The 21,879-nt window shown below is 45.3% G+C and overlaps 1 protein-coding gene across 2 annotated transcripts in view; it reads right to left on the reverse strand.

Moving 5' to 3' along the window:
* Positions 1-1,342: 1,342 nt before the first annotated feature.
* The window catches only part of LOC117530120 (unconventional myosin-XVIIIb-like), a 188,498-nt gene continuing 167,961 nt past the window's right edge, over positions 1,343-21,879 (reverse strand). For both annotated transcript variants that reach the window (XM_034193072.1, XM_034193071.1), the window contains 3 exons: positions 14,805-14,981; positions 13,749-14,709; positions 1,343-1,508 (listed from right to left, as the gene is read on the reverse strand). In XM_034193072.1, coding sequence (XP_034048963.1) covers positions 13,767-14,709; positions 14,805-14,981 — 1,120 coding nt within the window. In that variant the 3' untranslated portion in view covers positions 1,343-1,508; positions 13,749-13,766. The remainder of the gene's footprint in view (positions 1,509-13,748; positions 14,710-14,804; positions 14,982-21,879) is intronic.

Genomic DNA, 21,879 nt, shown 5'->3' on the forward strand with positions numbered 1-21,879 from the left:
CATGCAGTACTTTTGGCGTAATCCTGCTAACAGTAATCCTTCTTGAATCTTGAATCTCTCTTCAAAGCCTACATAAAGTGAAACTTGGGATCCAGATCACCTCCAAAATTTAATGGATTCTTCCGTGGTCTAATATGTAACTGTGGTGAAAACTTCATCAAAATCCGTGCAGTACTTTTGTCATAATCCTGCTAACAGTGATCCTTCAAAGCCTACATAAAGTGAAACTTGATCCAGAATCCAGATCTGGATCCAGATCACCTTTAAAATTCAATGGGTTCTTCCATAGTCTAATATGCAGCTGCTGGAGTCTTCAACACAGAGACACATTGTTACGGACACTTCTCAGCAGAGTTTCGTTAGGTAACCCCTCATTTGATACGAAGTCATTCCATCAGTACTCAAGGACAAAGTTGCCGCCTTAGTTCTCTGGTTAGCATCCAGGTCTCACAACCATACACTCAGACAGGAAGCACCAGGACACTAAACATTTGGACATTCTCCAATTTGTGTTGGGAAAATGGTTATCCGACTAAGAATCTGTAGACATACACTTACGTACATGAAGACAAGGTATTTAGTACCATTTATACTAAACCGGATGAGTCGCTCTGCATTCACACTATTGTAATCATTATTACAACACCAACATTTATTACCATAGCAGCTGCAAGACGAGTTGTTTATTTGTTTTACGTAGGGAATGGATTGTGAGGGATGCAGAGCTGTAACGTCTGATTGATTTTTCCACTATTATTCTGTGTGAATAAGCCGTGTATAAACAAGGGCTTAGCGTCACTCAGCCTACACACGCGGAGTGGGATTTTAATAATGAACTTGTGTTGTGACATTTGCCACGGCATGCTTGTGAAGAGCTGTTTGTGTGGTCCCTGCTCAGCCGGTTATAAGATTCAGGTAGAACGTTGGATTTTACATCACGGATGCACACCTCTGTCCGCCACACAGGGGTGCCGAAAAGGGGAGAAAAAGGAGGAGGACTCTTGGGGCCCATGATTGACAGGGGCCCAGAGAGGCCCCTAATACAATTATAATACTAGAAAAAAATAATATTGGGGGGGGGGGGGGGGGGGGGTGACTCAGTAAGATTTCTTTTCATGGGGCCCAAAATCCTTGGCGGTACAAACGTAATTCAAAGACTAATTAAGCAAGATTAAGTGAGCAAAGAATTCAATCCACTTATTTTTTGGAGGATTAGGACTGTTAATAGCAGAATATCCAAAGATGCAAACTACTTGCACAACGTGTATTTGACTTATAAATGAAGATGCACATCAAGTGAAAGAAACATAACCATGCATACCCTTGAAGGATAGAAAAAAAATTGCAATGCAAAGTTAATTTAATTCTTTATTCATACACAAATGTGAAAATACAGTTGGACTCGGAGTATGAATAAAGTGGCTTTACTCAAATAAACATCAGTGTTTTTCAGGCAGCGGTGGCTGCTGATCACGGAGTCTTCAGTGGACTCTAACACAAAAATGAAGCTGAAAGGAAAGAAAGGAAAAACAAAGATTAGAATAGTAGAAAAGATAAAGAAAGAGATTATATTATGAACAGGTGCAGCTATATGTACAGGTATGTGCACATTTTTTTTTAATCAAACAGCTCAGGATCCCTCTGAGGAGTTGTATTTAAAGTTAAACCAGAACTAAAAATAGCCCATCCACAGTCAAAAGTGTTACTTATGAAAAGGTCGACACACACTTTCAACAAAAGTAGTTTTCATTGACAAAAGTATGTCACTATTTTATGACACCCAGAAAGACACCATCGAGTCTGGCACATTCTCACTCCCAACTCATCATATTTTGACAAAAAAAACTGTTGTTTTGACGGAACATCAATATGTGATGAGTTGAATAGTAGGGAAACGCTAACCTCAACCTTAACCCTCTGGAGTCCAGGGTATAATTGGTCATTTTTGACTACTTTTCATTTTACCTTCATAATTTACCTTAAAAATCTATTTACTTTGCCTTGTTTGGTGTTTTTTTTTTCAGCACAACCTCACCTGTGTGACTTTACAGTTTTTCTTTCATTCTAACATAGCACATTAACACAATGAACCTAAATCACACAAAAACATAAAATCCGAATAGAAAAAAAAACCTGTGAAAACCACCAACATGTTTAACAAACATTTTTAGAACTTAGAATGCAAATATATATGTACAAATGTAGCAAACAACAAAGTTATATTGTTATTTACATTAAAATGTAGGAAATGCTCCAGGCGTTTTGTGTACAGCTATTTGCAAAAAAATAAGATGCCACACAAATTATTTGTGCCACTCAGAAAAACAATTCCTGTCACAGGCCTGACAGTTTGTTTTTCCTGCTGTTGTCCACCTGGAGGCAGCGTTGGCACTTCAGTCTGTCTTTGGAGGCTTTTTTTTTCCTTAGCAATACCCCCACTTGGGGATGTTGATCAATCCACATGGGGTTGGTGGTTTTGATTGGTTTATGTCATGCGTTTTTCCACCAGTGACAAAGGGGAAGATCCCCCCCCCGGGCCAGAGGAGAGGAAAGAGGAAGATGTTTGCATATGTGCTGAACGCAGTGGCTCCACAATCAAGTATGTGGGTTGATGACCATTTTTGATTGGTTTAGATTGTGCATTCCCCACCAAATGATAAAGGGAAAGTCAAGTTTTTTCCCCTTGTGATTGCTCTGGCCAGAAAAGCGGAAAGTGGGAGTGAACTCCTGTTCGTGCACATGCTGGATGAAGCACAGCATGAAAAGCCACTCGAAAACATTACCATAATATTCAGGAAAAAGCCTGGTGAAAATTATTAATCATTATTCAAGTTTTACTGGGTCAAACAACAAAATTTAAAAACTGGTATATAGGTTGATGTCTGCACTTTCAACGCACATTCAAACGGAAACTCAGAATGTGGGAGATTTGATGGTAGAACTGTTTAATTTGGTAATGCAACTTTGGCACGTCTCCACATCATACAGCTCCAGATGTCATGTGGGTTGCCATTTCATTTGTGGGTTTTTGTATTTTCATTATATTCAGGTTTGGTTTTTCTTTAAGTTCAGGTCTTGCCTGCTTTGTGTTTTTCTGACTGCACCCTCTTGCCTTGTGTTTGGATTTGGGTCTGGGTGTGTCTTGTCCCTTTTGTTTGCCACACCCTCTTCCTGGTTGTTTTCCCACACCTGTGTCTCATTTTCCCTAGTCAAACCTGTTATTTAAACCCTCTGTTTTCCCTCCTGTCTTTGCCAATTCGTTGTTCCTCACATCATTGTTACAGCTTTTTTCACAGTGCTTGACCTTGTTTTTGTCTTGCCGCATTACTGAACCTTTTGCCTGTTTTTGACCTCGATTTAGTCTCATGATTTGGATACCGTTGCTGATTTTGGCTTGCCTACCTGTTTACCGACCTCTGCCCCTTTTTTCAGTAAATCCTCTTTCTCACTCTAAGCCTCTGCGTGAGCCTCGCATTTGTGTCCAGCCTTTCTGGGTCCAAGTTCCTGACACCACAGGGTTAACCTGGGACGTGAAGGGACTACCCAACTTGTCACATATTAACACAAAAGGGAAGTGACCAAGTGTACAGATGCGATTTTTGATGGGGGCGAAGCAGGCCATTGCCCTGAGGAGGGGCGCACCGCGTACAGAGGACAGTTCACCTCTTCTCTAATGGGAGGGACAAGTGGGGGGGGGGTTTGTGGGATAAAGTCAGTTACACCTCGACTTTCTTCCAAATAATGCACATCTCATTCATAAAATTGTAAATACAGGCTTATAATTCCTGCATGTTTTTCTGAATTGTGTGAAATCCTGCCGCACACAGAGAGGAGTCAGCTTTATCCCCAGCTGGGCGCCGTGTGCAGCAGGAAACCATGGACAGGCGCTCTCCTCCCGTCTGCTCCGCTTTGGCTCTGTCCACTTAGGACCCAGCACAGAACCAGAAGTCTGTGTTGTGTGGGCCGCTGAAGAGGAGGTACTGCTGGCCCACCACCACCAGATGGCGCCCTGCCTGAAGTGCGGGCTTCAGGCACGAGAGGGCGCTGCCACCCCACAAGAGCGGGAACGAGACAAGGGGCGTGGCCGGGCACGCGCCGTCCTTCTTCCTTCCGGGTCCGAAAAAGGTCCGCCCTTCCCACGCTCCACGGCCTCTACACTCCATGTGGCTACAGCTCCCCCTGCTGACAAAGCTATGGACACGAGCAGGGCCACATTCAGACCACCGAATAGACAGAGGAGGCTCGCACGCGGGGCGTGCTTTGTTTGCGGCTCAATTGAGCATCAATTGAGAGACTGCCCCGAGCGGTTAAACACCAATGCCCGCCCCTAGAAACTGGGCTTAGGGTGGGCCAAGACATTCACGTGGGACACACACATATTTCCACACGACTCCCAGTTACAATCCTTAGCGGGGATTTAACCCTTCAGGCCCCAGCACTGGTAGACACGGGGTCAGAAGGGAATCTGCTAGACAGCAGATGGGCCAGGGAGGTAGGGCTCCCTCTGGTGGCACTTCCTTCGCCATTGCAGGTGCGAGCACTGGATGGCACCCTTCTCCCTTTAATCACACACAAGACACTACCAGTAACTCTGGTGGTGTCAGGGAATCATCGGGAGGAGATAGAGTTTTTTGTGACTCCCTCTACCTCCCGTGTGATTCTGGGGTTCCCATGGATGCTAAAACACAATCCCCGGATTGATTGGCCGTCCGGGGTAGTGGTTCAGTGGAGCAAGACCTGCCATCGGGTGTGTTTAGGATCCTCGGTTCCTCCCGGTTCCCAGGCTAAGGAGCAGGTCAAAGTCCCTCCCAATCTGTCGGCGGTGCCGGTTGAGTACCACGATCTTGCTGACGTTTTCAGCAAGGATCTGGCACTCACCCTTCCCCCGCACCGTCCGTACGATTGTGCCATCGATTTGATTCCAGGCGTGGAGTTCCCGTCCAGCAGGCTGTACAACCTCTCACGACCTGAGCGCGAATCGATGGAGACCTACATCCGGGACTCCTTAATCAAAGTATGTCACTATTTTATGACACCCAGAAAGACACCATCGAGTCTGGCACATTCTCACTCCCAACTCATCATATTTTGACAAAAAAAACTGTTGTTTTGACTGAACATCAATATGTGATGAGTTGAATAGTAGGGAAACGCTAACCTCAACCTTAACCCTCTGGAGTCCAGGGTATAATTGGTCATTTTTGACTACTTTTCATTTTACCTTCATAATTTACCTTAAAAATCTATTTACTTTGCCTTGTTTGGTGTTTTTTTTTCAGCACAACCTCACCTGTGTGACTTTACAGTTTTCTTTCATTCTAACATAGCACATTAACACAATGAACCTAAATTCACACAAAAACATAAAATCTGAATAGAAAAAAAAACCTGTGAAAACCACCAACATGTTTAACAAACATTTTTAGAACTTAGAATGCAAATATATATGTACAAATGTAGCAAACAACAAAGTTATATTGTTATTTACATTAAAATGTAGGAAATGCTCCAGGCGTTTTGTGTACAGCTATTTGCAAAAAAATAAGATGCCACACAAATTATTTGTGCCACTCAGAAAAACAATTCCTGTCACAGGCCTGACAGTTTGTTTTTCCTGCTGTTGTCCACCTGGAGGCAGCGTTGGCACTTCAGTCTGTCTTTGGAGGCTTTTTTTTTCCTTAGCAATACCCCCACTTGGGGATGTTGATCAATCCACATGGGGTTGGTGGTTTTGATTGGTTTATGTCATGCGTTTTTCCACCAGTGACAAAGGGGAAGATCCCCCCCCCGGGCCAGAGGAGAGGAAAGAGGAAGATGTTTGCATATGTGCTGAACGCAGTGGCTCCACAATCAAGTATGTGGGTTGATGACCATTTTTGATTGGTTTAGATTGTGCATTCCCCACCAAATGATAAAGGGAAAGTCAAGTTTTTTCCCCTTGTGATTGCTCTGGCCAGAAAAGCGGAAAGTGGGAGTGAACTCCTGTTCGTGCACATGCTGGATGAAGCACAGCATGAAAAGCCACTCGAAAACATTACCATAATATTCAGGAAAAAGCCTGGTGAAAATTATTAATCATTATTCAAGTTTTACTGGGTCAAACAACAAAATTTAAAAACTGGTATATAGGTTGATGTCTGCACTTTCAACGCACATTCAAACGGAAACTCAGAATGTGGGAGATTTGATGGTAGAACTGTTTAATTCGGTAATGCAACTTTGGCACGTCTCCACATCATACAGCTCCAGATGTCATGTGGGTTGCCATTTCATTTGTGGGTTTTTGTATTTTCATTATATTCAGGTTTGGTTTTTCTTTAAGTTCAGGTCTTGCCTGCTTTGTGTTTTTCTGACTGCACCCTCTTGCCTTGTGTTTGGATTTGGGTCTGGGTGTGTCTTGTCCCTTTTGTTTGCCACACCCTCTTCCTGGTTGTTTTCCCACACCTGTGTCTCATTTTCCCTAGTCAAACCTGTTATTTAAACCCTCTGTTTTCCCTCCTGTCTTTGCCAATTCGTTGTTCCTCACGTCATTGTTACAGCTTTTTTCACAGTGCTTGACCTTGTTTTTGTCTTGCCGCATTACTGAACCTTTTGCCTGTTTTTGACCTCGATTTAGTCTCATGATTTGGATACCGTTGCTGATTTTGGCTTGCCTACCTGTTTACCGACCTCTGCCCCTTTTTTCAGTAAATCCTCTTTCTCACTCTAAGCCTCTGCGTGAGCCTCGCATTTGTGTCCAGCCTTTCTGGGTCCAAGTTCCTGACACCACAGGGTTAACCTGGGACGTGAAGGGACTACCCAACTTGTCACATATTAACACAAAAGGGAAGTGACCAAGTGTACAGATGCGATTTTTGATGGGGGCGAAGCAGGCCATTGCCCTGAGGAGGGGCGCACCGCGTACAGAGGACAGTTCACCTCTTCTCTAATGGGAGGGACAAGTGGGGGGGGGGGTTTGTGGGATAAAGTCAGTTACACCTCGACTTTCTTCCAAATAATGCACATCTCATTCATAAAATTGTAAATACAGGCTTATAATTCCTGCATGTTTTTCTGAATTGTGTGAAATCCTGCCGCACACAGAGAGGATTCAGCTTTATCCCCAGCTGGGCGCCGTGTGCAGCAGGAAACCATGGACAGGCGCTCTCCTCCCGTCTGCTCCGCTTTGGCTCTGTCCACTTAGGACCCAGCACAGAACCAGAAGTCTGTGTTGTGTGGGCCGCTGAAGAGGAGGTACTGCTGGCCCACCACCACCAGATGGCGCCCTGCCTGAAGTGCGGGCTTCAGGCACGAGAGGGCGCTGCCGCCCCACAAGAGCGGGAACGAGACAAGGGGCGTGGCCGGGCACGCGCCGTCCTTCTTCCTTCCGGGTCCGAAAAAGGTCCGCCCTTCCCACGCTCCATGGCCTCTACACTCCGTGTGGCTACAGCTCCCCCTGCTGACAAAGCTATGGACACGAGCAGGGCCACATTCAGACCACCGAATAGACAGAGGAGGCTCGCACGCGGGGCGTGCTTTGTTTGCGGCTCAATTGAGCATCAATTGAGAGACTGCCCCGAGCGGTTAAACACCAACGCCCGCCCCTAGAAACTGGGCTTAGGGTGGGCCAAGACATTCACGTGGGACACACACATATTTCCACACGACTCCCAGTTACAATCCTTAGCGGGGATTTAACCCTTCAGGCCCCAGCACTGGTAGACACGGGGTCAGAAGGGAATCTGCTAGACAGCAGATGGGCCAGGGAGGTAGGGCTCCCTCTGTTGGCACTTCCTTCGCCATTGCAGGTGCGAGCACTGGATGGCACCCTTCTCCCTTTAATCACACACAAGACACTACCAGTAACTCTGGTGGTGTCAGGGAATCATCGGGAGGAGATAGAGTTTTTTGTGACTCCCTCTACCTCCCGTGTGATTCTGGGGTTCCCATGGATGCTAAAACACAATCCCCGGATTGATTGGCCGTCCGGGGTAGTGGTTCAGTGGAGCGAGACCTGCCATCGGGTGTGTTTAGGATCCTTGGTTCCTCCCGGTTCCCAGGCTAAGGAGCAGGTCAAAGTCCCTCCCAATCTGTCGGCGGTGCCGGTTGAGTACCACGATCTTGCTGACGTTTTCAGCAAGGATCTGGCACTCACCCTTCCCCCGCACCGTCCGTACGATTGTGCCATCGATTTGATTCCAGGCGTGGAGTTCCCGTCCAGCAGGCTGTACAACCTCTCACGACCTGAGCGCGAATCGATGGAGACCTACATCCGGGACTCCTTAGCTGCCGGGCTGATCCGGAACTCCACCTCCCCGATGGGAGTGGGTTTCTTTTTTGTGGGTAAGAAAGATGGCGGTCTTCGTCCATGCATTGATTATCGGGGGCTGAACGAGATCACGGTTCGCAACCAATACCCGTTGCCTTTGTTGGATTCAGTGTTCACCCCCCTGCATGGAGCCAAAATATTCACAAAGCTGGATCTTAGGAACGCATATCACCTGGTTCGGGTCCGGAAGGGAGACGAGTGGAAGACGGCATTCAACACCCCGTTAGGTCATTTTGAGTACCTGGTCATGCCGTTCGGCCTCACTAACGCCCCCGCGACGTTCCAAGCTTTTGGATGACGTCTTGCGATTCGTCTTTGTATATCTGGACGATGTACTCATTTTTTCTCCGGACCCTGAGACTCATGTCCGACATGTACGTCAGGTCCTGCAGTGGTTGTTGGAGAACCGGCTGTTTGTGAAGGGCGAGAAGTGTGAGTTTCACTGCACCTCTTTGTCCTTCCTGGGGTTTATCATCTCCTCCAACTCCGTCGCCCCGGATCTGGCCAAGGTCGCGGCGGTGAGAGACTGGCCCCAACCTACGAGCCGTAGGAAGCTGCAACAGTTCCTCGGCTTCGCAAATTTTTACAGGAGGTTCATTAAGGGCTATAGTCGGGTAGTTAGCCCTCTGACAGCCCTGACCTCACCAAAGATTCCCTTCACCTGCTCGGATCGGTGCGATGCCGTGTTCAGGGAGTTGAAACAGCGCTTCTCGACTGCACCCGTCTTGGTGCAGCCCGACCCTAGCCGCCAGTTTGTGGTTGAAGTGGACGCCTCTGACTCAGGGATAGGAGCCGTGCTATCCCAGAGCGGTGAGAACGATAAGATTCTTCACCCGTGTGCCTATTTTTCCCGCAGGTTGACCCCAGCAGAACGGAACTATGACGTGGGCAATCGAGAACTCCTTGCGGTGAAAGAGGCTCTTGAGGAGTGGAGACATCTGTTGGAGGGAGCGTCAGTGCCATTCACGGTTTTTACTGACCACCGGAACCTGGAGTATATCAGGACCGCCAGGCGGCTGAACCCCAGGCAAGCCCGCTGCTCACTGTTCTTCGGCCGTTTTGACTTCCGGATCGCCCCGGGACCAAGAACCAGAGGTCAGATGCCTTGTCCCGGGTGCATGAAAATGAAGTCAAAACCGAGCTGTCGGATCCACCGGAGCCCATCGTACCGGAGTCCGCTATCGTGGCCACCCTTACCTGGGACGTGGAGAAGACCGTCCGGGAGGCCCTGGCACGAAGCCTGGACCCTGGAACAGGGCCAAAGAACAAACTTTACGTCCCACCAGAGGCCAGGGCTGCCATCCTGGACTTCTGTCACGGTTCCAAGCTCTCCTGCCACCCGGGGGTGCGAAGGACCGTGGCAGTGGTCCGGCAGCGCTTCTGGTGGGCGTCCCTGGAGGCTGACGTCCGGGACTACATCCAGGCCTGCACCACTTGCGCCAGGGGCAAGGCGGACCACCAAAAGGCACAGGGACTCCTTCAGCCGCTTCCTGTGCCTCATCGCCCCTGGTCCCACATCGGTCTGGATTTCGTCATGGGCCTCCCGCCATCCCGGGGGTACACCACCATCCTCACGATAGTGGACCGGTTCTCCAAGGTGGCCCACTTCGTGGCCCTCCCGAAGCTCCCGTCGGCCCAGGAGACAGCGGACCTCCTGGTCCACCATGTTGTACGTCTGCATGGGATACCAACAGACATTGTCTCAGATCGTGGTCCCCAGTTTTCCTCGCAGGTTTGGAGGAGTTTCTGCCGGGAGCTGGGGGCCACCGTGAGCCTCTCGTCTGGGTATCACCCACAGACCAACGGACAGGCAGAACGGGCTAACCAAGTCCTGTTGTGTGGGCCACTGAAGAGGAGGTACTGCTGGCCCACCACCACCAGATGGCGCCCTGCCTGAAGTGCGGGCTTCAGGCACGAGAGGGCGCTGCCGCCCCACAAGAGCGGCCGGGGTGATGGCTGTCACTCAGCGGCTATAACAGCTGTCACCAATCATCTGCTCCTCACCCCTAATAAAAGCAGGACGACACCTCCCCCACGTTGCAGAGATATCGTTCTACCAAGGAGGTAACGTTCTCAGCCTGAGTGTTATCACTACTAACGTTGTTTCAGTGAATACGTTGTTGCAGCTGTTTTCCTGAGGAATCGGCGTATGCCGCAACTGCTTCGCTCTGCATCCCGCCAGTTAAGTGATTGACAGTAGCTACACGAGTGTGGATTATAGGTGGAGGTGGAATAACCACCATACGGGGTGTACACACACCCACACCTGACTGTTTTTTCTCTTCGCCAGCAGTACCAGATCCGACACGCGGAGACGGTGGCCACCTGGGGACTCGGAACTTGGCGGCTCCAGTATTCTCCTGGTTCGGTGGCAGAGGAAATCGTGTGGTTCCGGTTCTTCTCCAGACGGACGTCTCCTATCTTCGAGCCTGCCCACACGACACCTTGTTTGATTGATTCTGTATTCGTTCTATAATCTGCTGTGTGTAGTTGTGGCATTCACAACAGTAAAGTGTTCATATTTGACTTCTTCTATTGTCCGTTCATTTGCGCCCCCTGTTGTGGGTCTGTGTCACTACACTTTCACAGCAGTCTGAGCCACATTTCTCTGCGGATCATGCAGCAAACAAGGCAGGCAGCCAGTTTATGAAATAAAAGGCATTTGAAAGCAGACAGACAGGGTGTAAGAACGGATTTGAATCTGATCACTCGTGGAAAGAAGTTTGCAGAAAGGACAGACTGCCTATTCATAAAGATGGCTTAGAACTTGTGCAGTGTTCACATTACAAGCTAAAGTGACTGAATCTGACCTATGCCTGCAAGAGTGTGTGTTTTTACAATAATTTTCCAGCAGCTGGCAACTCTTTTTGTTGTCATGTACACTGACAAAATAATAATAATAATAATAATAATAATAATAATAATAATAATAATAATAATGAAAATTAAAATTAGGCCTTTCATCATAGTTAACTGGTTTATTTAATGGAGAAAAAGAATCACATTTGATTTCATTGGAATGGGAACACTAGCAACATTTCAGTTTAGATTTTTGTTTGATCCACAGATGAAGATCAAAAATTGGGAGAAAAAAGGCAAATACTACATCATCAGGAGATGACATATTCCCCCCCCCCCCCAGGCCCCACAAATCAGTAATACAAAAGTGTTGGGGATCACCCAAGTACACACTTAAGCTAAATATGAATGAAATCGGTCATCTGGTTCTTGAGATGTCGAGCTAACATGAAGGCAGTGACAATACCTTGAATATTTCACAGTGACCTTGAAATTAACCCAGTGGTCAAGATCACTGTAATCAACTGGTGTCGTCGGATCACCCAAGTACACTCTTACGCTAAATATGAATAAAATTAGTCAACTGGTTTTTGAAATATTGCTCTAACAAAGGTGGCAATCGCAATTTATGTAAAGGCCTAGTGGATCTTTGTCATTTGATTGGTGCTTTGTATGTCACATGAAATGGATTAATTCATCCCATTTGTGTTGCATTTAGAGTGCAGCTTGGTTCCATTTAGAGTGCAAATTTCATTCCATACGTTTGGTACCACTGCACTCTACACGTACACATGCACGCATGCGCACATATGCACATGCGCCTGTCCTCGTGCACACACGTGCACACGCGCCCACGTACCCACACATGCTCGTGCATGCACATGCACGCGCACATACACACAACATGCATGCACGCACACACAAAACAAATCCACTGTTCTGTCTGGAGGCTGTTGGCAGGAAGTTGGAATGAAAAGCTGCACTAATTTCTGATGTGTTTTTTTTTTTTTTTTCGCTGCACTGAGGATGTACATAGTCTTTTTTTGGTAGTACATGCGTGCATAAAGCGCCAACCCAGTTGTGTGTGTGTGCGCGCGCACAGGGATGACACAATGATTTGATTGAGCTAACTGACGCTGCTATTTCTTGTAACATACACACATACACACACACAAAATCCACTCTGCTGTAAGGCGCCTGGATGCATGAAGAACTTTTCAGATGAAAAGCTGACGTGATTTTTGGCTGGACTGAGGAACTACACAAAGTCTTTTGTGTAAGTCAGTGCACAGCATCACTGGACTAAAAGTAAGTCCCTTCGGCTGCTCCCTTGTTTTTGCACTTGGGGTCGCCACAGCAAATCCAAGGTGGATCTGCATGTTGAATTGGCACAAGTTTTACGCCGGATGCCCTTCCTGACGTAACTCCACATTACATGGAGAAATGTGGCAGGGGTGGGATTTGAACCCAGAACCTTCTGAACTGAAACCAAGTGCATTAACCACTTGGCCACCACCCCTACTACAGCATCACTGGACTACATGTCACAATTTGGACTTTAGCAGCAGTGGAACACTAAAATGTAAGTCCCTTTTCTGTTGTTTATAAATGAATAAAATGTCAAATGACAAGGATCTATTTTAGCCGTTATATAAAACAAATAATGAATGTTTTTACATTCTTTCAATGAAATTAATATTTAATCCATATGGTTATCCGAATGGTTGTTCCAGCTTTCACCTCATGAAATATTTGTACCATTGAACTCATAAACATTCATTGGTTGTATAATATTGAATACCTCACTGTGACCTTGAAATTGGCCCCAAGGTCACCGTAATTGACAGGTGCCGGGGGATCACCCAAGTACACCCTTATGCTAAAAATGAATGAGATTAGTCAACTGGTTCTTGAGATATTGAGTTGACATGGAGGCAATGACAATATCTTGAATATCTCACTGTGACCTTGAAATTGACCCCAAGGTCACAGTGATTGACTGGTGTTGTCAGATCACCCAAGTACACCCTTATGCTAAATATGAATGAAATTAGTCAAGGGTTCTTGAAATATCGCGCTGGCAAACGCAAACCAACGGACAGACAGGCGGACATGCTGATCACTATATCCCTCATATTTCATACCGCGGGGGATTAAAAAAATACTAAAGAGAATGTCAAGCTCATTTCCATGATATTTTTGTCCCTTTTTGAGTGCCACATTTTTGTGTGGGTGGGGGGGGGTTTGATTATTGCAAATGGAATACAGTATTCTTCTCTTTAAATAGCTATATTTGCTAAGTGGTGTGGCTAACTGTGTTCTTGTGCATTGGAATTTCATATTTATCATTATGATCACTTCAAAGCTGCAGGTGCCTCTGTTATCACGAAGGCGATGGCTATGGCACTGTTTGAAGTCTGAAGCATTCAGTAGTTAGCCGTTAAATTAGATGACTGGCTTTGTTTACATTGGGGAACTTCATTTAATTCCTTAAACAAGATGGTGGCCTGAGCTACTCATCTCTGGCTGGTTGAGCAAATGGCGATGTCCACTCTTGCCCTTTTTCATCTCTGTAGATGGCCTCAATATGAATCACCCTGAAAATTTGGTACTGGACTCTAAAGCACTCAGAAATACAAACCTAAAGCTGTTGTTTGGTTCAGTCAGTATCCTTCTTGAGGTATCGCTTCATGACAGATGCCACGTTCTCCCCCTCACTCCCCTCCGCCTCAAGTCTTTCTCCTTGTGGTCGTTCAAACTTGCGTCTTGTCCCTCCACCCTGGGAACTTCCTCCAGATCCGCCAGAGCTAGATGACTCAGTTTCAGAGCCTTTCCTACTGCGGGTTGAAGTTGGCAAATCTCCAAAGCGGACGCTGAGTGCCCTCCTGCCCCCTCTGGCAGAGCTGGCCAGGCTACTAGTGGACTGAGCTCTTCTGATGGCAGGTAGAATGTCAGAGGCTGCATCATCAAGGCCATTATCCACAGTCAATCGACGGTTTTGGAAAACCATGGGTTCTAAACCCACAGAGCCTTCACCTCTATCTTCTTTGACAAGAATACACTGCCTTAGTGCCTGTGGGGAACGCTGAATGGGAGTTGTCACAGATCGCAGAGGTTCCTCTGAGTCCTCCTCTGGGATGGATAAGGTAGAAGGGTGATGGCGAGTAATTTGGGATGATGCCAAGGATGACAGGCGTGGCAGTGATGGAAGGGAAGACAAGGTCTCACTTGAGCTGAAGCGAGAGGGTTTGCCTCCAGCTGTGGAGGATGTTTGGAGGTCACCAACAAAGCGTGTATTGGCAGCACGTGGTAGAAGAGGGGAAGGTGGTTTGAGAATGCTGGGCCCAGGCCTGGGCTCCTGGAGGTCTTCTTGACCAACTGAAAGTGCTGAAGCTCTTCGCCTGAGAGTCGAGGCTCCAGTTGTTTGATAGATGGGCAATGAAACAGCACTACCAGCATCTTCTCCTGTGTCACCACCAGCTCTACGTTTACGGAGTCCATCAAGCAGCTCCGACAGTGCCAAGGAGGAGGAAGCACGGCCAACACCTCTTGTACCAGTCCCTCCAGTTTCAGAGCCTTCATTATCAGGATCTACACATGAGCTGTTGGCACGGAGAGAGAGCGCAGGAAACAATAAATAAGTACATTGTTATTTTCTGGAGAACCGATATCTCTCAATGTAGCATGCAGACCTTACCGGAAGCTGTAAGTACTCATAGTTTCAGCGACAGACCGACGCCCCCCTTGGCTACTGATAGTGCTGCTGCCGTAAGGAGAGCCACCGCGTGAGCCCCCTCTGGGTACCCCCAGCCAATGGCGAATTCCCTCTCCGACATCCTCAGTTCCAATGGAACCAACACTAGACACTGAGTCACTAAAGGAGAACAAATAACTTTATTCAGAATCGGCTGCAACATGACTTCTGTAACTTTATATTCACAACTAAATAACAATGAACATGCAACACATTACGAAAAGCAGTTTGATTATAGCCAAGCACACTGCAATCCTATGAGTCCCTGCAAGCAACGATTGGACTAGAATTATGGTTGTGCCCTGAACTGATTTTGTTGTGTCACCTGCAGGAGAAGCCATAATTTTACATGCATAATCAAATTTGTCACATCATATTCCAAGACAGCTACAATAGGACCCCCATGCACCATGGTGTAACCATGGAGCCACCATGTATCTACCACTATCCAACATGAACATGTCCAAAAAATACTTCGGGATAGCTCGCGGTGAGCTATCTCGAGGTATATCTGTGGAGGATTTCGCGCGTCGGCACGGAGCCGCTAATGGCGCACAACAAAAAGCACATCTGTGTTGGAAACCATTCGGAAGATTCAGACGGCTTTCGGTGGGTTTTCAGTCGAGTAAGTATCCGAGAAATTGTGTAACAGCTGGGCATGTCACAACTTGTCCTGTGACACTTCCAACACGGACATGCTTTTTGTTGTGCGCCATTGCGGCTCCGTGCCGACGCGCGAATTCCTCCGCACGTCTTTCATTACAAAATCTCCTGTAACAGTGGAATGTGCCGCAAAAGTGCTGATGTCCACCTCTTCCACAATTTCTTTGGTAGTCAGAAGACGTCTCGGGTCAACACAGCCTTCACTTTGGAAATGATCTGGTCGTTTCAGCCTGTCGATGGCCGCTCGGAGCGCGGCGTGCCCTGCACCACTGTGGGCCGTCTTTATTCCGGTTGTAATGATCCTTAATCTGTCTGACGCCCAGAGTATCTCCACCAAAAGCCGTCTGAAGCTTCCGAATGGTTTCCACCTGGCTGTCTCTCACAGTTTATGGAAAAATTTGATTCAGCGCTACTCCAATTGCTCAGCCATTTCCCTGACAATGAAAATCCGATGAGGGGGCTGGACCAGTGCTCACTCAAAGCCTGCCCACAGGCGAATGACGCCACCGACAGGCGTGAAAAAACTCACGCATGCACACGAAGGTTCAAGCTTGGTTGATGCAAGTGCACATGATTCAAATCCATATAGTTTTTTTAAAAAAATAAAAAGGTCGGATAGTTTTCTAACAGACCTCGTTTATGGTGTCACATTTTGGTATCTTGCTTTATTCTTTGTGTTATTCTGCTCCTAGTATGATTCTCTGTGATCTGGCTAATTCTTCCTCACTGTAAATAGTCTCAGGCACTTCAACCTGTTTCTTTCATGTAACTTAACTTCTTCCTTCTTCCCTTCTAGTTTCATGTTTCTGTAATTCCAGGTTTGATTGTTGTCTCACGTACTGTGCATCCGGAAAGTATTCACAGCGCTTCATTTTTTCCACAGTTTGTTATGTTACAACCAATGGGGTAAATTATGTTTTTCCCCTCAAACTTTTACTCACAACACCCCATAATGACAACATGAAAAATGTTTGTTGAAATTTTTGCAAATTTATTAAAAATAGAAAAGTAAAAAATCGCATGTACGTAAGTATTCATATCCTTTTCTCAATACTTTGTTGAGGCACCTTTGGCAGCAATTACAGCCTCAAGTCTTCTTGAATATGATGCCACAAGCTTGGTACACCTATCTTTGGGCAGTTTTGCCCATTCCTTTTTGCAGCACCTCTCAAGCTCCATCAGGTTGCATGGAGAGCGTGGGTGCACAGCCATTTTCAGATCTCTCCAGAGATGTTCAATCGGATTCAGGTCTGGGCTCTGGCTGGGCCACTCAAGGACATTCACAGAGTTGTCCTGAAGCCACTCCTTTGATATCTTGGCTGTGTGCTTAGGGCCATTGGGCCTCATGTATCAACGTTGCGTACGGCGATATTTGAGCGTATATGGGGTGTACGCCAAAATGGCTGCGCTACTTGGCATTTATCAATGTGGTCGTTGGCGTATGCTGCCCTGAAAATATACACCAGGTCGAGAGGTGGCGTAAATTATACACCAAAATGAACCAGCGCTGGAATCCACATAAAAATGAAGATGATCAGCATGATAAACAGTGCCATTATACAAATCAATGCATATGTTACATAAATAACACTTTCTTGATTATACTACATAATAATCAATACAAATCCCGCTGTTGCGGGATTGTTACGGAGCACGATCCGTGGCTACAGCGCTGACAGGAAGGAAAGCGCTGCTCGCTTTTTTCTCCAGACGTCGAGCCTGGAGCCAGAGCAGCGCTGAGCTTAACTTTATGTGGTGTGATCATTTTAGACTATGAAATTGATAATTACAACGGTACTGATGTCATTCCCTTAATTCGCCCGTGCTGCAATCAGGTTTTGTCGTCTCCATTCGTTTGTCATAATACAATAAATAAAGAGGTACATTTTAAAAATAAAGAAATCTGACAAATTAGGCGTGTCTTATTAATTGAGCGAGCAAATATCCATATGTCAAGAATTATTGACATGTGAAAAGAGAATACAGTGGTCCCTCGCTATAACACGGCCTGGCAGTCCCGCGGAGTATTTAGTCCAATTTTGCATGCTATTAATTTTTTTTACAGTGTTCTGTGTTCTGCGTGTCTGTTTATAAGAATCCTCTCGCCCAGACGAAGAAAGAGCGCCAACAACTAGGCCTACACATAACTGTGTTTCTCACACGGAAACAGACACCTGCAGCCAGGTGCGAGTGGAAAAGGCGCGGCACCAGGATGCAGAGGCCCGATCTGTGGAATACTGGTCAGTCACTATTAATAATTTCTTATGTGTCCAACCTCGTTCGTTGATTGTTATAATTAAATTTGTTAGTTCTAAATGCCATCATAATTATTTATAGGAAAACGTTCTATTTTTATTTCTCAAACAAATGTTTGGGCCTGAAAACACTTTGGTATTATATTCCTACTAAGGTTTGAACTTTGAGCATGTTTACACACGAGAGAAAAGTGAGAAAATGTTCATGCCTGATTGTGAAAGTGTATAATGTGGGTTTACAGGGGTTTTGCAGCTTTGAAATGTCTATAATAATTGTAAAAAATAACGGTGACTACGTCGCAGTTTCGCGTATTGCGGGCTATTTTTTAGAATGTAACTCCCGCGATAAACGAGGGACCACTGTAACACTTTATTGATTATATACTACAAAACAATTGATACGACGGCCACTTTCGGCGCTCTATTGGCACGCGTCGTGATTGGTGAAGTTCTTTTTCTTTGCCGTCTTCCTGGCTTCCATGTCGTAAAACGAGGGTGTGTCTGAAGCAGAGTCTGAATATTTATCAATCAATCAATCAATTTTTTTTTTTATATAGCGCCAAATCACAACAAACAGTTGCCCCAAGGCGCTTTATATTGTAAGGCAAGGCCATACAATAATGATGTAAAACCCCAACGGTCAAAACGACCCCCTGTGAGCAAGCACTTGGCTACAGTGGGAAGGAAAAACTCCCTTTTAACAGGAAGAAACCTCCAGCAGAACCAGGCTCAGGGAGGGGCAGTCTTCTGCTGGGACTGGTTGGGGCTGAGGGAGAGAACCAGGAAAAAGACATGCTGTGGAGGGGAGCAGAGATCGATCACTAATGATTAAATGCAGAGTGGTGCATACAGAGCAAAAAGAGAAAGAAACAGTGCATCATGGGAACCCCCCAGCAGTCTACGTCTATAGCAGCATAACTAAGGGATGGTTCAGGGTCACCTGATCCAGCCCTAACTATAAGCTTTAGCAAAAAGGAAAGTTTTAAGCCTAATCTTAAAAGTAGAGAGGGTGTCTGTCTCCCTGATCTGAATTGGGAGCTGGTTCCACAGGAGAGGAGCCTGAAAGCTGAAGGCTCTGCCTCCCATTCTACTCTTACAAACCCTAGGAACTACAAGTAAGCCTGCAGTCTGAGAGCGAAGCGCTCTATTGGGGTGATATGGTACTACGAGGTCCCTAAGATAAGATGGGACCTGATTATTCAAAACCTTATAAGTAAGAAGAAGAATTTTAAATTCTATTCTAGAATTAACAGGAAGCCAATGAAGAGAGGCCAATATGGGTGAGATATGCTCTCTCCTTCTAGTCCCCGTCAGCACTCTAGCTGCAGCATTTTGAATTAACTGAAGGCTTTTTAGGGAACTTTTAGGACAACCTGATAATAATGAATTACAATAGTCCAGCCTAGAGGAAATAAATGCATGAATTAGTTTTTCAGCATCACTCTGAGACAAGACCTTTCTGATTTTAGAGATATTGCGTAAATGCAAAAAAGCAGTCCTACATATTTGTTTAATATGCGCTTTGAATGACATATCCTGATCAAAAATGACTCCAAGATTTCTCACAGTATTACTAGAGGTCAGGGTAATGCCATCCAGAGTAAGGATCTGGTTAGACACCATGTTTCTAAGATTTGTGGGGCCAAGTACAATAACTTCAGTTTTATCTGAGTTTAAAAGCAGGAAATTAGAGGTCATCCATGTCTTTATGTCTGTAAGACAATCCTGCAGTTTAACTAATTGGTGTGTGTCGTCTGGCTTCATGGATAGATAAAGCTGGGTATTTATGGGCGTGTTTATTATAATTACGGTCGTTTCCACCCGCCGCATTTATCAAGATCACGTCAGGCATATGCCAGAAATGGGCAGGTGCGCACTGCTTGATACATGTCACAGCAACTTTGGTGTATTTCAAGTTTACACCGTAAATTTACGCCACAGGTGTGCAACTTTGATACATGAGGCCCACTGTCCTGTTGAAAGATGAGCAGCCGCCCCAGTCTGAGGTCAAGAAAGCTTTGGATTCATCTTTCCCTCAATCCTGATTAGACCCCCATTAAACATAACACGAATGAGGCCGAATGACGTCAGGAAGACGAATCGGCCCACATCCGAAAAGTGTTGTGGTTCGGTCTGAAAACGTCGGACAGCAGTCTCAGAGCAGTCTCCATGGGCAGGCCCATTTTCAAATGTTTTGCACATTCTTTTTGCACATTGCTGCAGAGACGGTTGTCCTTCTGGAAGGTTCTTCTCTCTCCACAGAAGAATGCTAGAACTCTGACAGAGTAACTATTAGCGACTGACGCTAATGATTTACATGATTTACTCATGTGGCCATTCTCTTCAACAGTCAGAAAAGAACTAAATCTAAAATGGCAGCAGAGTGCAAATAAAGACCTCAAAGGCACCTTTGGGTGCCTAAAACAAAGCCTGACCAAAACATATCACAGAACAGTCCTGTCAGTTGGTAAATGGTTCCGTCTAGTGGTGAAAATGGAGAATTTGGAACAGTAACCATAGGGTTCTTGGTTACTTGGCCCTTCTCCCATGATTGGTCAGTTTAAACAGGAGGAGTCCTGGTGGATCCAAACTTCTTCCATTTACGGATGATGAAGGCCACTGTGCTCGGCGGGACCTTCAAAGCAGCAGAAATGTTTCTGTACCCTTCTCCAGATTTGTGCCTCGAGACAATCCTGACTCAGAGGTCTACAGACAATTCCTTTGACTTCATGCTTGGTTTGTGCTCTGACATGCACTGTTGCCTGTGGGACCTTATATGTAGACAGGTGTGTGCCTTTATAAATGATGTCCAATCAACTGAATTTACCCCAGGTGAACTCCAATTAAGCTGTACAAACATCTCAAGGATGATCAGTGGAAACAGGATGCACCTGAGCTCAATTTTGAGCTTCATGGCAAAGACTCTGAATACGTATGTACACGTCATCTTATTTTTTTTTTATTTTTAATAAATTTGCAAAAAATAATAATAATTTAAAAAATGTTTTTTTTCCCATTGGCATTATGGGGTATTGTGTGTAGAATTTTGAGGGGAAAAAAAATGAACTTCATCCATTTTGTAATCAGGCTGTAGCAATGTGATAAATGTGAAAAAATTGCAGCGCTGTGAATACTTTCTGGATGCACCGTATGTATGTTCACATTTTCAGAATCACATTTGCAGCAATTTACAGATTGTGCAATAACTAGACAATTTGTTATTACTGGAATTACAGTGACACCATATTTTGCCATATTTTAGCAAATTTAACATTTAATTTATAATTGAAAGTTTTCTCTGATTGTAATTCCAATACCGTAAAATTAACCTTGTTTATGGTATCTGGCAACAAATACAGAGTGAGTGTATTTATTGAAGCATTCATTCCAAAAATTGTTTTTGCAGAGGAAAAAAGGCAGCTGTGATTGCCAGTGTAATTCTGCACAAAATACAGTAAAAATATGTAAATACCATTACAAAATCTTGTAAATTTATAGTATAAAATCACTGTCATTTGCAAAATATAAATATAAGAAAAATGAGGTAAAGGCAGCTTTGACCTGGGGATATTCTGTTTGGGAAGCAAGTACATTAAGTGCTTGTACCACCATTCTTTCACATGGTGTTAATTAGTCTGAAAACATAAAGTGCAGAATCCATTTATCCTGTTTATATATAGCCTACTGAGTTCTAAACAGGGATGTTTTTTAGAACTCCCATGCTAACATACTGCAAAAATATATTAATATGGTAATTCATTACAATTCATTACATTTTCAGAGTAGTTCATATTGTGTGACAGCACAGTGGGGCAAACAGTAATTGTACTTGTTTCTTGAGTGAATAATCCAAGATTCAAAGCTGCCTGAGGCTTATTCACCTTAGACAGCTGGAGCTGTGTTTGAAAACCCAGATCAACGCATGGATCTCACGCCAAACCCCCTGTGGTGACCCGGAGCAAGTGGGATTTTAATGTACAATAAGTAAGAACTACATTTTAAATTCTACAGTAATAATTAGTTTTAAAACAACATGATAATGCTAATTTTGTAAGAGAATTCATAGGTTGTTCTGTAAAAGTATTTACATATTTTTACTG

Source organism: Thalassophryne amazonica, chromosome 17, assembly GCF_902500255.1.
Source record: "Thalassophryne amazonica chromosome 17, fThaAma1.1, whole genome shotgun sequence".
Classification (NCBI taxonomy): Eukaryota; Metazoa; Chordata; class Actinopteri; order Batrachoidiformes; family Batrachoididae; genus Thalassophryne; species Thalassophryne amazonica.